We start from the raw sequence: 18,575 nt of genomic DNA on the forward strand, positions 1-18,575 counted from the left end.
GTCACAGGGCTCTCTCCAGCTCTTTAGTAAACAGAATAATAGTACATTTTCAGGTAGGTGACATATTTTAAGCCAATCAGGAGAGAGTACTGAAAATGCATTTTCTGTTTAATAAAGAGCTGGAGAGACACTCTATAGTAATGAGTACTATCAGAATATAGAGCTATTTAACACTTATTTTAACCAAAGTAAAGCACTTACCCTACCTTTAACATAAGTGGTCAGTTGGGTATTATTCCAAAAGTTGTTGTTGAAAAGTTGTAACATGGTAAACATACTATATTAATTTCTAGTGAGTAAAATGCATAATCTGCCATAAAATGCAGATAAAAAACTGTTCTACATTGTTCAGACCCAAATCCACCACAGGTCTCCACTCTTCAGAAAAGGCAAAGGGCTTCTCAGTGTCCCAGTCTCGTACCAGGAGTCACTATTTGTAGGCCTATTGTAATTACCCTGTATCAATCATATTGGGAATACAGAATTCATTTTAAAATATAGCATTTTTATAAACACTCTTATGGACATGTGGTCTTGTCTGCAACCATAAATTGACTAGTCTACTATTCTTTCTAAAATTAGTTACACCTCTGCACCTGATAGTACATATGAATGAATACATGAAAGGAAGCGTAGCACAATACTCACTGAATGAAATCCTTGTGGTGACGTTGCCATATTTGTAGAATGGTTTAACTTTTTCCTCCACAAACCAATGCTTGGTTCCACAGTAGTAGAGACCAAGGTCAGAATCAGTTACATTCTCTATCAGAAGATCAGAGGATTCACTAGATTTGTTATACTTTAAATTAGAAGGGGGGTTTTGTTCATTAATTTCAAGAGTAGGTTGGTTTTTATGAGAGCCGTTCCTGAACCACACTATGGAAATTCCAGGTGGCTTTCTGCAGTCACAGGAGAGAGTGATGTTGTCTCCTGGTCTGACTGTCAACTCCACTTCTAATCCAGAGACCCCATCCTGACTGATGTAAATGACACCTGGAACATGAAAACAATAAGAAATTAAATGAACCGCATCATACAGTACTACACACTTTGGTAACACCACAGTAAAAGAAGACAACCCATTCAAAAGAATACACACAAGAAATAACTACCTAAGAATGATAATAATTTATATCAAATTTCAATAAAAAGACCTCAAGTTTACCTAGTAGAGCAGCTAAAATCAGATGCAGCGTTGCCATGTCTGATGGTGGAACGAAGTTGACAGTGACAAAGCTCTTTGACACTGATGTCAAATATCATATGCAGGCAGACTTCTACTAAACGATAAACAAATTGCGATTGGTTGGCTGAGAGGAAAGTTTTCATGTTGTGGTTCTTTTCTATGACAACAGAGCAGTATGAAGCTTTGCACCTTTTTGTGGTCAGTGTTTTAACATGCAGCGAAACAAACAAAAATAAACTCTCCACCCCTCAGTGCTAACTAAATACCACACGTTCCATCGTACATTAATAATAATCCTGGCTGACTGATCCTTTGTGGCCCACTCAATGCTTTTGGCTTATATGGACAAAATGGCTCTAGATTCGAAAAATGGGCCAACTGAGACCCACTGCTTCAGCGCCTCCAGGCAACGCAGGCAACTATCTGGGGCACAGGGCAATACTGGCCTTCGATAAGGTCAGAAGGGCCCTATAGGATTGTATACTCAGGGGCCCCAACAGTCTCAACAATCACCTTTGCTCGTGAAAGGCTACATACTACTGTTGACCTTTCTGACCTTTTTGGTCATGGGATGTACTTAGCCGTTTTTCAAGACGGGTGAAATATACATTCACCACCGCTTTTACATTTGACATGCAAATACAGAAGTCAATTTAGTTTTATATGAACAAAAAAAGGCAAAATAAATGATTCATGTGAAAATGCTGACCGAGTTTAATGAACGGTACACTTGGTTGAGATTTCAGTTCCTTCATCTTTCTTCAGCTGGGAAAATCGAGACAAATGGTTTGAGGTTTGTCCGAAAGCATCTTTCCAAGTTCCCTTTCTTCACTTCTTCTTCTTCTTTCATGTATCCACAGATGGCCAGCTCAGTGTCGTGCAGCCATGAGCTCGTCTCTGGTCTTACGTTGAAAAAATAATCTGTGTGTGTGTGTGTGTGTGTGTGTGTGTGTGTGTGTGTGTGTGTGTGTGTGTGTGTGTGTGTGTGTGTGTGTGTGTGTCAATGTGGTCACAGAAAGTCAGATGGGCTAAGACAGGATATCCTTGGAAGAGTTATTGTAGTTGCTGCAGAGCTGTAGGCTTAACCGTATGCTTAAGCATAATACCAATAAAGAGACTATGATAGTATGATCCTAAAATGTATTTCGTACACCAACAAGCTGTTACACAGTTTAGTTTTCATTTGACATTTAAATCTAGCAAAACAATTATACAAACATGCATCAAATTGAATGCAGTCAGACTTTATTTGCAATGAAATAACACTGGAAAAAAATGTGCATGATGATATCCAAAAAGGAGTCATAATACAGAACAACCCACACAGTAAACACGTTCATAGATATCCATAAAATCATATTGTTATATTGATGGTAAACCACATCTTACACTGTTCTGAGCTTACAAACAAATAACAATTCAATTTGATGCATTATATATTTATGGCAATATGTTTTAGCTCATCCAGAGAACTACTTAAACACCTGTTCCTCTGTTGTGAATACTTGGCTATGACACTCAGATTTAAACAGTCAGACATGCATGAGCAAGAATATATAATGTTAAACCAACAGCAGCAAATCCGACCACACCATACTTTAAAAAACAGTGAATTACACAGAGGTAATGTTACGTACATTACATTACATTACATTACATTTCAATGTTATGCACAAAGCATTAGATGAAACATTAAAGCTGCAGTCTGGAACTTATTCTAATGAATAAAACACCATTTCAACCATTTCTTAATACTGTATGGTAGAGTATATTTATACAATATAACTAGTGGGCCTACATCTGTGGTTGGAAGTGTTCTCCCTGTTCTCCCTATTTCCTTGAGAAATGTAGACCCTGGTGTTGGGCAAGGCTATGTAAAGAAGGAAAGGTCATGTTCCCACGGCATGCGCCATAGACGCACTCAGTGGGAAACATACTCTGTGCTCTTTAGATACCTCAATACAATGCAACCCTATCGCCAGAGGAAACGTCATTGAAGTTTCTCCAGAAACGTTCAATGACAACGTTTTTGGACCACAAAAACGTTACATTTTTAGGTACGTTACATTTCAGGTAGGTTTAGGGTTAGGTTTACGGGTTAAGATTAGGGTAAGGGTTAGGGTTAGCTGTGGTCCATAACCTAGAAGGGTTAGGGTTAGGTTCCTTAAGGCTATGGGACTTTCGAGCCTTTGCGCCCGCACCACAGGCTGCATAGCCTCTCGTCTGCAGTAAATATAAAAATACGGTTTTATGGAGTTGAAAGCCAACTCTACTAAGTGGGAACACTCTGAGCCCCCCACCTCATGTCTAAAATACACCTTTTGGCCAAAATGTTTAATATTTTACCGGAAAGAAAACATTATTTAGTTACTTCGCTGCGCCCTCTATCAATGGATTTTTTCTATTGACAAGAACTGTAGAGACATCTATATTACATTACATAACAGTCATTTAGCAGACGCTTTTATCCAAAGCGACTTACAACTAGACGCGTCGCAATTGGCAATTGCAAAGTGTGGTTGCGCCGACGCCGGTCGGGACTCGAGTAATACGCCAGGAGGAATACCGTCGGAGACTGCGCCAATGACATCGTCACGTCACTCCCGAGATCACTTGCGTTTCATTTTGAGAGGATTGATCCCCCAAAATGCATGTTTTTGCATCAAACGGTTACATTTTGTGCATTTGTGGCGCCCCCTATGGATCAAAGTGGAAATGCTTTTGGGGATTGGTTTAGTATACCACCCTTGACATGTGATTCAATTTTGGGATCGACCGGACGTTTCGTTCGTGATTTATGGCATTTTTTGTCAAACGGGCCCCTCCCGCTAAATTTGGAAGCCATTTACGGACGAACGGTACGGACTATCAAAATGCCGCTTGGATAGGTTTATCGCATGGGTCCATAGATCACGTGTACCGATTTTTGTGAGATTTGGAAAAAAAGTTGAGGAAAAGGAGCAAAAAGTGTGTTTTGAAGAAAATTCAAAATGGCGGAAAATCTATCCTGACGCAAATGGGCGTGGCCTATATGGGGAGATGCGTCGTGACCCAAGGAATCCAGGGAAAAAGAAATTGTGATTTTACGGACTATATTATGAACCTCTCCTCCAAATGTGGTAACTCTAGCTCTTACGGTTTCTGAGAAAAAAATACTTGAACTTGAGTTTTGTCACTTTTCCATTAAAGTGGATGGGGAAATTTAATGCACTAATAAATCAATATCAATAAAACTATGCAACCAATCTCTTAACAAAATACAAGCACACGATTCCCGGTGACGCCGGTCATTTTGATATATGGCACTAAATTGGGAAAAATAAACTGTGGGAGAAATAGCGGTTTGAAATATTGTTTATCTATAAATAAAGATGGAAAGTGTATAGAGTACTATAGTCTGGTTGCCCTGTTGGGCAACCACACTAATAAGTGCATTCAACATAGGTAGGCAAGGAAACTACTAATCACCAGAAGTCTTAAGTGCATTCTCTTCTAAAACAAGCAACTAAGAGTATACCTAGCGCTAAGGTAAAAGTGCAATATATCAGCTACCTACTTTCTTAAACAGATGAGACAAGTAGGAAAATCAAATGAGCAAGAGCTAAAACAAATACGTTGAATTAAATCGAATAAACAAGATCCAATAAGACAAGAGCTCGTACAACTAATTGACAACAACAAGGCAAGACAAAGAGGAAGGGTAGTGCTTCCTGAAGAGGTGGGTTTTCAGCCTGCATCTATATGTCATTGTAGGCACTTCGAGCAGGTCAGCACTAAAAATATCTATAGTCATAGAGGTAGGAAGGTGCCAGACCATTGAGAGCTTTATAAACAAGTTAAAACATTTTAAAATCAATCCTAACAACAACCGGGAGCCAATGGAGTGAAGCTAAAACTGGAGATGTCAACTAGACACATCAGAAGTTCAAAGCAGCTGATCACTCTAGAAGAAAAAGGAAAAGAAAAAACATGGAAGTTGCAGACAGACAGACAGACAGACAGACAGACAGACAGACAGACAGACAGACAGACAGACAGACGCGCGCACGCACGCACGCACGCACGCACGCACGCACGCACAATCAACTTTAATTGGAGCTCTCTCATTCTCCCTGTCTCAGTAAAGTGGCAGGCAGTGTTCCTGAGTTGTTTGGTCCCCAGAAACACGTGTACTCAGAGGATTCAACCATTTCAATGCCAGCTATACTCTGAAGATCCAAATAGTTGTCTTTGGCCTCTGGGTTCAAAGCGGCCAGCCAGTCGCTAGGTTCAAAATCCATCCAAATGTTTCTTCAACTACAAATGCACAAAGGTTCTTGTTCGGTGTGTGTCTTCTCTTGCTTGGACAACTGGGACCTTCTGTCACGGGCAACGTACATTGTAGCACACCTTATGGTGCCTGGGCTGGAGCACAGAGATCTCATAGTGCAGTACACCCATTCTTTGTGCAAAGTTTCTGTACGCATTCAAACGCAATGTTCATAAGTGTAACTGCAGTGAACAATTTCATGTTTTCGGCTCCCCCAGAAGAGAAGATCTGTGTGAACAATAGTCTAAATCATTTAAAAAATAGCCAATAAGCTATTTTGGAGTATATGTGTGAGGGCTCACACCTGCGTCGCACCGCCGATCCTACCGATATGTCTGAGTCATCAGCCTGATCTCACAGAACACGGTGAAATAGCACAGAATGACAATTACGTAAATAGACGACTAGAAAACCCGAAAAGCTGTGCATATGATCCACGAATCCCACGGTGAAATAACACAGGTTGCAACCCGCAAGCAGAGCAGTCCCCACAACAACATTTACGATTCTGTCGGTTGAAGTCGGTCCATCCCATTTAGATGCACATGTGCATAACGGTCAGATCTGTGGCTCTGGACAACCGGATCTCCATATTTGCCTATATCGTATCGTGGTTTGTTTATGGTTATGTCTGAGTCAGCATGACGTGGCTGAGGTCCGTCCGCCCGTCCGCCCATACTCCCTCCAATTAGCCAATTTTAAAATAGGATAAAATATGGTTAAAGTGGTTTAACTGATTTTGATGCTCTGTTAGCATTTTTTTCTGGGGACCCCCTGGTACCCCTGGGGTCCTTGAATAGGTTCAAGCCGTTCCCCCACCCTCATTATTTCGCTACTCATCTTCTTCCTCCCTGTGTGCTTCATCCTCTGCCCATCAAGGGTCTTCTTCAAACAGCTTGTGATTTTGGTAATCCGGTAGAGCACGGGACAGCTTATTTAATGCATTGCCGAGACGATTGTTCAAACTGACAAACTCATTCCCGTAGCCCGTACATAGGACATCAGAGGTGTATGTTTTAACAAAATTAGTAACTTCATCAGACTCCAGTGTGGTTTTGAGATCACAGAGGGCCTCCTCCACATCAGCAGAGTTCTGACCAGGTCCTTTCTGCTTAATTGCCCCCAAGCGTTCCTCCAGCACCTTCACAAACTCGACCAGACACTGGCGCTGTTTCTTGTTCCGCATGGCATCCTTACAGAGAGGGGAGAGTGAAGTTGCTTTGTCCAAGATGGGGTCTATGAGATCCATGACTGATTGAAAAACATGAGAGAAGGGAAAAAGATGGACAGACAGGTTGAGATACAATATATTGAACCACAACATTCTTTTCTCATTATATTGAATGAGAAGTGACAGCTGACTTAAAGTTATTTATTTGCAATATCACACGAAAGGGTGTGCTTTACCATCATTATTGGCACAACAGTGATGAGGTGTTTGTGTCAAGTGCCCTAAGCATCAGAGATTGACAGTGAAGTGCCAACAATGACAGTAAAGTAATATACTTAAGACTTAAGTAAATACTGTGATTATAGAATTAGAAGGGTTACCATCTAAGTAAAACATATTCAAAATGCAATCACATTGTGGGGCAATTTGCTCTCAAAACAAAACAAAACAAAACAAAACTAAAAACATATTTTTGCTATATTTATCTCCATGTCCCTGGAAATACGTGGGGTCTGACAGACACAATTTCTAGTCCCAACCAGCCAACTTGAGCTAATGCTTTCTAGAGATTATGATTTCCCAAACTGACTTAATACTACCCATAGAAAGACAACATTCCATTGTTAATCAATCTTCTTTTAACTAAGATATCTGCTGAAAGAAAATGTTTTTTTTTCATAGACAGATTTTTCTACTATATCTTCACATAGATTGTTAAAGTAGTAGACCCTGTCTCTCACTTCTCTTCAGCTCCTCATGATCCTCCTTCCTGTCTGCTTCATCCTCTGCCTGTTGAGAAGCTTTGTTGAACATCTTGTATAGTTTATGATCGTGATCAACCTGCAGAGCCTTGGAAAGCTTGTTGAATGCACTGTTCAGACGGCCGTTCAAACTCCTAAATTCACTGTTGCCGTTGTAGTCTTTAAACACATGCTCGTGGAAACTATCATAGAAGTATTTTTTGACAACATCTTTTGCAGACTCGAGTGTTTCATTAAGATCACGGAGGTCCTCCTCCACATCCTCAGAGTTCTGACCGGCTCCTTTTTGCATGATTGTCAGCACCAGTTCCTCCAGTCCTTTCACACGCTGGACCAGACGTTGACACTGTTTCTTGTTGCCCTTGACCTTTTCACAGTGATTGCAGAGTGAAGTTGCGTTGCCGTCGATGAGATCCATGACTGATTGAAAAACTTAAGAGAAGGGAGAAAGGGAGACAGATTGTTGAAATGCAATAGATTGAACCATAACATGCTTTTCTCATTATATTGAATGAAAATTGGCAACAGACTTTACTTAAGCAATAATATAATCTACGGAGTGTTTACCATCAGTATTGGCAGGGCAATGGTCAGGAATTTTACCAGACACACTACCTGTGTGCAAAGCAAATTCCCGTAAGGTCAATAAAGGTTTCATTCATTCATTCACCTGCATATCTGTATCAGAATGACACATTCAGGACGCTCGAGTGGTAAAGTACCTTACCACCACAACAGAGTGTGGGGGTTCGAATTCACAGTGGTGCATTTTCTCACTTGGGAATGATGCAAGTTGGGAATGCCCCACCCGTTTATGAAATACCGGACTAGACATTAGAGTAGCCTACCCAGTGCATCAAATCCAATTATTTGTAACTTTACGTAATCCTGTGTGTTTGTTTTACAGTTTAGGAAACAAACATTTTAGGAAACAAACAGTTTCAGGAACAAATTTTAGGAACAAGAAACTAAAGAAACAAAATGTTTTTTCCCTTATCCAGACCTGGAAATTACTACAAGGGCCTATTTTATTGTGTAAAATACGGTTCAAGCCAAAATGTAAAGCAGGCTGGTGTAGTGCCACCATGAGGCCAATTTGAAACATTTGGGGTGCAGAGACTTCCTTGGCATAACATAGACAGGTAATAAAAGAAGAGAAATAGACATGCCATCTGCTATCAGCTATTTCCATGAACAAATTGGAAGCAGATATCTTAATGCTAAATAGGCTTTGTGCATAACTGCAGTCCCAGTTTTCAGAAGGTGGCATACCATTCATACCTTGGTTTGATTGGCCCAGCAGCAGATTTGAACTGGAAACACATGAAGGTATGTTTCCGGTTCAAACCTGCTGCTTAGCAAATCAAAGAAAGCTATGGGAAAATTAACTGGAACAGGAAACAGGTATACCACCTTCTGAAAACTGGGGACTACAGTTATGCACACCTCTGTGTCTACCAGAAATACAACTGAACTTTAAAAAGGAAAACACAGATTAAATATTAATGTTCCTCATGGAGAAATGTCCTTTTAGAAGACCAGCCTCCGTGTGGAGTTCTGAGCATAGGGCCAGCCCCCCAAAACGTCTTGAATTCTGTTTACATATGATGCATATTTTATCAAATAAAACACATTAGAAAACTATTAGAACCATTTCTACCTTCATTTTCATTCCTTGGTGAAGATACATTTGCAGTTGTAGCTGCTGAGAGAGGAAAAGATCAGTTTGGATTGATTAATTGATTCATCTAGCTATTTATTAAGTTATCATACCGATTGTCATTTGCATACAAATGGCATTAGGCATTGTAAATAGATTGTGTATGAAATGAAAGCCTGCCAGGTACTTATAACAAGGCGTTACTATAGTGACCACCTCTCTCTTTGATACTTACTTACATCATGGAATGTTACAATAGTTACATTATTTGTTTTGCTTACTTTGCAACTGCTGCTAGTTTAATTGTTTTATTGGCTTAAGTAGGCTACTTTGCAGATGGAGTACAATTTTTATTCAGTGTTCATAATATGTTTATAGGATGATGAATTAGCACTGCATTAGCCATACTGGTGACAGTACTTACAGATAACTGCCACATTATCTGTAGCCTATGTTCGACTCAGTTCCTTATGCAACTCTCTGGTATAAAGGATTACTTTCACTGTGTGTTCCGCCTGCGACAGACAGCTTGTTGTGTTAACAACAGATGCACTTAACATAAGCTCCACTCTGCACACAATAGAGCCAAGGGAATCAACCATGCAATTTCAGTGAGCAACTTTGAACGCACACTAAGGCCAAGGATGAACCTTCACCCCAATTTCTTTTTTTAAATCGTCCTGCTATGGCGCCAGCAGCAGGCCGATTAAAAAATGTGCGTTATCTTCAAAACACACTTTTTGCTACTAGATTTACGTTTAATTTTTCAGATCTGCCTTCCAAAGTTTGCAGGCCCTGGGTAGGTAACCCGGCCTGGCGGAGACCTGTGCTCCGAGGACACACTTTCCTAGTTTATAATTAATTAATTAATCTATTATAACTTAGTTGGAAGTTCAATCAGACTCACAAACTGCTCACATAAAGTTCTTAAACTCACCTTCACCATCCAGCTCAGACCCACATGAAGGCAACATACCCTGTATATGATCTGTTATGAAATTCAAACACAATGATATGACATGAATGATTACATAATAGTGATACAATACACACTAACATGCACGCACACACACAGTGTGTATATGATTAAACACATTAGAACAACTAAAGATTAAAACATCAGATGAAAAATATCCCTGATGAAGACCTATGTAGGTTGAAACATTAACTTCAATTAATAAAGGCTGCTAAAATAGCAGATCTACAAGCTCACATCGCGTTGTGAGCTCGTAGATCGGCTATTTTCACTACTCACAATTATAATATTTGTGTTTCTGTTTGTGTTTTACATCTCTTTGATTTTAAAATTATAAAAACTGTAGGAAACAGAAAAAAAGGAGAGATATTTACTAACGACCCATACAATTGTGTCCGTGACCCACAAATGGGTCTAGACCCATAGTTTTGGAAACAGTGCTTTATCCCGTCTGACCCAGGAGCACCTATGACCTTTTAAAACCTTTTTACCTACAGTACATCTCCAGTGAGCAACTTGCTTTATTCTCTCCAAAGATTAAAACATTTGACTTTTGCCTGTGGAATTACATGCAGCAACTTTGCAAGCATGTTGTAGCATGTGTAACTTAAAATCAGAAGCGAAACTTACCACGATATTTCACACACAGGAACAGCACCAAACCGACTGTAAGGAGGGGAGGAACAATAATCCCTCGATGGCCACGCAAAGGTGCATTTCCTTAAAATAAAAAAGACACAGAATTATAGGCTTTTGTTATTACGGGCTCCAGTTTAATATACAATGTGTGTGTGTGTGTGTGTGTGTGTGTGTGTGTGTGTGTGTGTGTGTGTGTGTGTGTGTGTTTTCAGCCCCCTACCCAAAAGAGAAATTTGATATCTCCCCGGGACCCAAACAAGTGGAAATAGCCGATCTACAAGCTCACAACGCTTGCGATGCGATGTGATGTTTGTAGATCTGCCATTTTCACTATACTTCTTAATAATTATTTTAAAGGAAATTCTTTTTTTAAACTGCACATTTATTTATTTTTATTCATGAAATATTTGTTTTCTTTTGTTATTGAAAATGTAGAAAATCTTAGAAATCTCTAGAAATAACGGAATTCTTTTTATGTAGGACACGAAAAGAAAGTGGGGTATAATTTCCATGCAACCCATAAACATGGGTCTGTTCCCAAAAAATGGGTCCCGACCCTCTGTTTGGGAAACACTAGCTTAAGCTCAGAGCCACATCATTAGGCATCAAAAACATAGAGCGGATAGAGGAAAAAGACTTCATCTTCACAGCATGACACATTCTCTTTCAATAACACGGTAAAGTGTATTTATTGACATGGCATAACAGACAACAAGAAACACCAAGATACCTTTTATATAAAACGGGTTGTCACTGGGATCACTCTGCTCCACACTGACTGGGTTCTTCATTTCACAGAAGACTTTCTCAAACTTCTTCCATTCCTCATCGTTGGTTATAGTCCAGTTCTGTCCAGACTCCATCCATTCCCCATCATCTTTCTTCCAGCGATAGGTGACCGGACCTGAATCTGTGATGTTTCCTTCACAGACCAGTAAGCAGGTGGTAGATTGAGGTGCACAAGGTGGTCTGTAAACCACTGATGGCTTTGGGACATTCTCTGTTAGGAGAAAGAATGAAGACAACTAAGAAACTCATTGAAAACATCCCTTACCAGAAGGATAAGATAATATAGGACATTTATTGTTCCTGCAGTTGACATTCAGATGCCAAAGGCATCACAGCAGTTAAGGTACAGTTGCACTAGATACAGCAGGATAAAATACATCACATTCAAAGAAACACTATCAGTAATGGACAAAATATACAATATACAACACTCTAGTCTACACCATCAACAGTGCTTGCATAGGGCAGGCCAAAGGAAATAAGAGAACGCACAGTAAGCATATCCACACTGTTCATACTGTACTGAACCGTTCCAAGCAATTAGTCTATTGAACAGCAGACTGTTATTTTAATGTATACACCATCGGGATGTGGCACGTTTTTAGCTACTTTTTATGGCAAGCGACACAATCCTACAGTACTATAAGTTCAGGCTTGTGTGTTACTTGTGCAGGGCTGCAGTTTCACCAATATACTCTGCTCTCAGATGACTTTGTGTTATATGTCAGCCACTCTTTACTTTGATGAAAGACTCTGTGGGCACGTTCCCCTCACATACCCCCAATAGTGCCTCTGCATCCCCCTAGGGTTACACATACCCCCATTAGATAAACACTGGCCTAGATGCTGTGATTACATGCCATGTTTTTTAACTTGGTTGCGTGCAAGTGTCAATCATGCACCAAAATGTCCAAAACTCTGCGTCTCATTAGAGGGCTATGGACAGTTCAAAAACCTGCCTATAAATAACATCATCGGTGGGGATTCCATGCTTATTCTACTGTTTATACTGTTGACACTGTAGCGATATCAGGTTTTCTGTGATGTTATATGACACTGTCATTGAATGCATTTTGCTCACGTTCTTGCCTAACCTTGGGGCGAGATGCTGTATATATGGAGACTGTGGGTCCTATCTTGCACGCCGACTTACCCCTTATGCCAAATTTTTTTTTACTATTTTGAAGAACACTTAAAAAAATGTTCAAATAGCCAATCTACAAGCTCACAACATGTATATCGACTATTTTCACTATTTGAAAATGTTTTTTCAAAATAGTCAAAAATGCCTAAAACGTTTAGGCATAAGGGGTAAGGCGGCACACAAGATAGAGCCATGTGTTCTTTTTTGTTTTTATTCTGTAGCTCAGGCCACAACCAAAAATGTCCGGGTATAACAATGGCAGCGTCGCATTGGAGCAGTATTATTCATTAACCTTATTTCTAGAAGAACAGGACAGGACACTTATGATATTGTTACTGACAATTAGAAATATATAATTTTATATAATAACAGGACATAATTCATACTCACTGATGACCTCAACTCTGTGCAACTTGGGTTGTACATCCGAGTTCTGACCAAACACCATGAAATAAACTCCATTGTCTTCGGTGGTCATATTTCTGATGACGATGACTCCAGTTTCTTCATACAATTCTGTGCGGCCTTCATATGTCCCATAGACTTTCTCTTTTCTAGGCGAACTCTGATCCCACTCTGCCACCACAACTTGTTCGCCTGAGGGTGTCTTTTTCCTTAGGGTGACAGTGGTGAGTTTGGAATCTAGAGGCAATTGAAGGCGTCCTTCCAATGCTATGTATGTCACATCTTGTTGGTCTGTTTAGAGAAAAAACATTCTGTCAGTTAAAGGGTATTTCACTTTAAAACACTTCTGGGGTCATTTTAATGCCTGCTCTGGCTTTTGTGTGCTCCCCAGACCCCTGTGTGTGTGTGTGTGTGTGTGTGTGTGTGTGTGTGTGTGTGTGTGTGTGTGTGTGTGTGTGTGTGTGTGTGTGTGTGTGTGTGTGTGTGTGTGTGTGTGTGTGTGTGTCAGGTACTGTAGACTTAAATGCACAAATCTCAATAAAAAAAGGACATGAGACAATAAATGCACAAATGTATGTATGTACATCTGTAAACCACGTATCTCGAGAACCGTTCAACCGCCCGACTTCAAATTTGGCACACACGTCGCATGCAACCCCAGTGACTGCAGGCGTCCACTCAGTCGGTTGTTCAGAACCGCCAGAAAAGGTTCTGGCTGTGGCCCAAATGAGCCAATTGATTGCCCTGGCAACCCCAGCCTAAGCTTCATTTGCCAAATTCCCCACACCTGCCCAATTCCCCACATCTGCCATTTGATTAGTTAGTCAGTCAGTCCACTTTTCACAGTCATTTTTTTGCGCTCTGCAGACATTCTCCACACATTCTCCACAGACGTTTACCACTGCACAAGGACCTTCCGAAACGGTTGATCTCCCAATAGTATATGGGCATATTGTAAAGGTTGACCAAGCGGCCAAGGCTCTGGAAACAGTCCAATATGCAGCAGTATAATGGAAAATAAATAACAATTATAGAATATAGCTGCAAGCAGCGATAATACAGGGCCAGACATGGAAACGAGAGAGAGAGAGAGAGAGAGAGAGAGAGAGAGAGAGAGAGATTGTTTGACAGCTTACTAGTGGCTCCATTTGACTACACAACACAGCCATCATGGAGAGAGAGAGAGAGAGAGAGAGAGAGAGAGAGAGAGAGAGAGAGAGAGAGAGAGAGAGAGAGAGAGAGAGAGAGAGAGAGAGAGAGAGAGAGAGAGAGAGAGACATGGATACTGGAGAGAGAGAGAGAGAGAGAGAGAGAGAGAGAGAGAGAGAGAGAGAGAGAGAGAGAGAGAGAGAGAGAGAGATGGAAACTGGAGAGAGAGAGAGAGAGAGAGAGAGAGAGAGAGAGATGGAAACTGGAGAGAGAGAGAGAGAGATAGAAACGGAATAGATGAGAGAGAGAGAGAGAGAGAGAGAGAGAGAGAGAGAGAGAGAGAGAGAGAGAGAGAGAGAGACATGGAAACTAGAGAGAGAGAGAGAGATAGAAACGGAATATTGCATTTGCACATGTATTCATTGATACAGTCATGTTGTTTGCAATTCAACTTAAATGAAGTCTGCAAGTGAGGCTTGAACTGACGACCTTGAGATTGTGAGGCACTCATTTAAGGGAGACGCCATTGGACCAACAGACAAGGAACTGTGAAAAAGGAGATCACACAGATGATACAGTTTCACGCAAATAGCTGAAAAATCCTGGGTTTAAGTGTTTTTCAAACTGCTCAAAATTGCGGACAATCTAAGGGCGGGGCTTACTGGTCAAAGCGATAGATGTGTTCCTCATGAGTCAAGGCACAAGTGTAAGCAAGTTTCATGACTTTCGGCCAAACGAGGCATGACTTTTGCCTGTTTAAAGTTTGCATTTTCAAAAAATTGCTATAGCGCCCCCTTTGGCCAATTGGAGTGAGATTGGTTTCAGTGATATTTGGAATGACTCTCTACATTACTGCAACGTTTCAAAGAAATGTGAGTCTTGCATATATGTGTTAGGGGCAGATGAATAATTTTCATAAAACTGCAATAGTTAAAATCTATGGAATCCTGGGATTTTGGAGCAATCTGCACGAAACGTTTAACAATTGAACTTTGGACCTTTGCCGACAACTTCTAGGCGGCGGAATTTCCATAAGTGAAAAAATGCAGAAGTTAGGAGCCAATGGCTGTTTTTCATATCATTCAAAATGGAGGGCAATCTAAAGGTCAGAGGTCAAAAGTCAGAGTGTGAAAGTTGTTCAGCATGAGGAGACGCATATGTGTATCCAAGTTTCATGGCTGTAGGTCAAACAGGGCATGAGTTGTACCTGTTCAAAGTTGGCATTTTCAATTGAGTGCTATAGCGCCACCTTTGGACGAAAGATTGTGAGAATTATTTTTTGATCATTTTTCATGACCATCTACCATATGGCCGAGTTTCGTAAAAAGCGACAGCACGGTTCAGCCAGAACTGCGAAAAGTGGCAGAAGAAGAAGAAGAAGAAGAAGAAGTGACAGAATACTGCCAATAATAAAACAGGTACAGAGCTGAGAGCTCTGTCCCTGTAAATACAAAAAATATAGAATTACTTAAAGCACAACTAAAGACAACAAACCATACATTGACTGCACAACAAGGCTATCCCTTAACTAAGGGCCCTGGCAGCTCTGTCTCACGGCTGTTAACGCTTTGCTTGCCAAGTTCAGCTCTGACTGACTGTCATTTGCAGCCTCCCTTAAATAGGGAGTGGATCCTACCACAAGCAGAGAAACAATTAACCTCAAAATTGGCTTATCTACAAGCTTACAACTATCTGATGAATAAATAACCTACCACATAAATACTAAACACCTTAAACTAAACACCATTTTGGGTTTGCATTTACTTCAAAAATACATAGAAATACTTTGCTCATTAACCTTGTCAAACACCCCTCCTCCTCTACAGTACTTGGCACGTTCCACCCCTTCTTAAACCAAATGGACTAACTCTGCTCTGTTTCGGCAGTTACAAGTCAGATTCAGAGGGTGTCTAGTTACACAAAGTTATATCAAACAGATGAACTATGGCAGTGCACAGGCAGCGAGAAACGCAAGCAGCCACGCAGGGATGCCAACAGTCCACAGCAGGGCACTGGCAGCAAGAAACACAAGAACATTTATAGAACTCTTAACCTCTAAACATTACCCCAATATGGAGTCAAACAGCCCAGATTTACAATTAAGGTGAGTCACCCATGATGTAAACCTTTGTAGTCACCAAAGGTGACTGATGTCACAGACTGGCAACATGGAGTGTGAGATTCACAATAAGCCATGCTGTTATTGGACACTGTCCCCCTGTCTTGTTTTTTGTCAGTACCGTTACTGTGTCTAACCGGTTTAACCGGACGTTTGGCGCTGCCCCTTGATACAATGGTGGTTGCTGCAGCAACAGCCCCGCTGCAGGGGTGGAACTCTGGTTTGCAGTGGTGAACAGTAACAAAGTATCTTTACTTGAGTATTGTACTTAAGTAAAATGTTTGAGTATCTGTCTCTGGACTTTCACTCTCCACTACATTAATTCAAAGACAAATATTGTAGGCTACTTTTGACTCCACTATACATTTCTATAGGAAGGGAAAAGGTACATATTATGAATCAATTAACCGATTAAAGGGGTATATCACTTTAAAACACAAATTTTAATGTCTAGGCAACTCGTTCTTTTGTGTGCGCCCTAGACAGTTGTTAAGTTGCTTGATTCCACATTAAAATATTTGATATTAATTTTATCAGACATGCGTGCCCCCCTCCTAGATAGATTTTTTTTATTTTTGTGTCATGCACCAAAGGTGCCCAGCCCACATGGACTTATAGGATATGACACAAAAATATCTGTTTTTCAAACTCCATTTCATACATACAGAACATTCCGTCTTTTCCCCCAAGCCTTACATATAAAATATGCTAAAAAGAAAAGAAAATACATTTCCTAAAACATAATTCAAGTCTTTCATCATCATCGATCTATCCAAAAAAAGTACACAAATTAGATAAAAGATAAAGTCTTAATTCCTCATATAATGGACAATAAAACAGAATTTTCAATTTGTTCCCAGTTACATAATAAACTAGAAAAAGTTATCTTCGGAGCACAGGTCTCCACCAGGTCAGATAGCTTACTGTGGCCTCCTGGTGGCGCTATAATAGGCCAATGTGAAAAGGGTACCATTTCTTCTTAGGCCTTTCAATCGGACACTGCATTCATGATTTGAGGCATTTTGTTCCAAAATTGTGTTTTGCTAAATTATACCTGCTGATGGCGCTATAACAGGCCAATGTGAAAAGGTTGGCATTTCTTCCTCGGCCTAGTGGGAAGGTGTGCACAAAATGTCACGGCAATCGCACGCTGCGTTGATGATTTGAGGCATTTTGTTCAAAACGAACCAATCCTGCAAACTTTGGAAGCCAATCTTAGCCAATCAGGATAGAATATAGAAAATCGGACGGATCCGTGTTGATCACATGACTATATAGATACTGTGTACAGATTTGCGTGAGGTTTGGACAAAATCTGTTAGGAGTGATATCCAAAAATGTGTTTTGCACAAATCTATAACAGGCCAATCTGGTTCGGGTAAAACATACTCTCTCGCCATGCCTTTCGGCCTGGCGGAGACAAAAAATGTAGTCCTCTTCAGGAGTACCAATGAATCTACCTGTTTCTATAGCTACTACAAACACAGTATAAAGACAGTGGGGCACAGCCCTAAACTATACTGTACATGATGAAGTGTTTCTACGCCATATAACAGGATAGTAGGATATAAAGGTGTGAAACAATATGAAGGAGTAAAACAAGTGATGAATGTTTGGTTATTATAAACAATTGCAAAATATCTTCCCGCGGCAAGTTGCATCACTTACTTAATGCCATGCTGTGCCTGAGTCCAACTGCTGCCAACAGCCAGATGCACAATGCAGTGTTCAGGATCAGGTGTTGGATCAGGATCCCCATCTTGTCCATGCAGAAGAGTGTAGCTTACCTAATGATCGCAAATGAATAACTTTACACAACATCCCATATTGGCGACTGGGATAAACTGAAACTATGCTGGCGCATCAAAGATGGGAGGGAGTGACACTCCCAAATATGCAGGTCGGTTACAGGGATTTGTTGATGCACGTACAAAAGGTATGCATAGTACAGTAGACACAGCCTCCAGGGAGGGTGTGTCTGAAGTCCCTGGATAACCTTTGTAAGGCAGGTTTCACAATATATTGTGATGTGTGTGACTAGGGATAGGTATCGTTAGGATTTTTATGAGTCTGATTTATTAGTTCTGCTTATCGGTTCCAGTTCCAAACGGTTCCCTATTTCAGTTCCAAAATGGTAAAAAAATAAGAGGTCAAATGTTGACAACATATTTAACAAAAGTAACCTTAGTCAATTTAAGACAGAGAGTAACATCCTCTCCTTTATTGCAACAGTTTATCAATTTGTGGATAATACAGTGAGCTGC

At 40.4% G+C, this 18,575-nt stretch overlaps 1 protein-coding gene across 1 annotated transcript; it reads right to left on the bottom strand.

Moving 5' to 3' along the window:
• Positions 1 to 6,372: 6,372 nt before the first annotated feature.
• Positions 6,373 to 18,092, bottom strand: LOC311060026 (uncharacterized protein; the record flags this gene model as incomplete). The annotated part of the gene is made up of 8 exons (XM_084078150.1): positions 17,980 to 18,092; positions 13,029 to 13,334; positions 11,436 to 11,705; positions 10,697 to 10,786; positions 10,028 to 10,078; positions 9,091 to 9,135; positions 7,410 to 7,862; positions 6,373 to 6,749 (listed from the first exon to the last, which is right to left on the bottom strand). Exons 1-8 carry the CDS (start codon positions 18,077 to 18,079, stop codon positions 6,373 to 6,375), a joined length of 1,692 nt encoding a protein of 563 aa, XP_083934276.1. The 5' UTR covers positions 18,080 to 18,092.
• Positions 18,093 to 18,575: the final 483 nt, after the last annotated feature.

Source organism: Gymnoscopelus microlampas (assembly GCF_963454915.1).
Source record: "Gymnoscopelus microlampas genome assembly, chromosome: 14".
Lineage (NCBI taxonomy): Eukaryota > Metazoa > Chordata > Actinopteri > Myctophiformes > Myctophidae > Gymnoscopelus > Gymnoscopelus microlampas.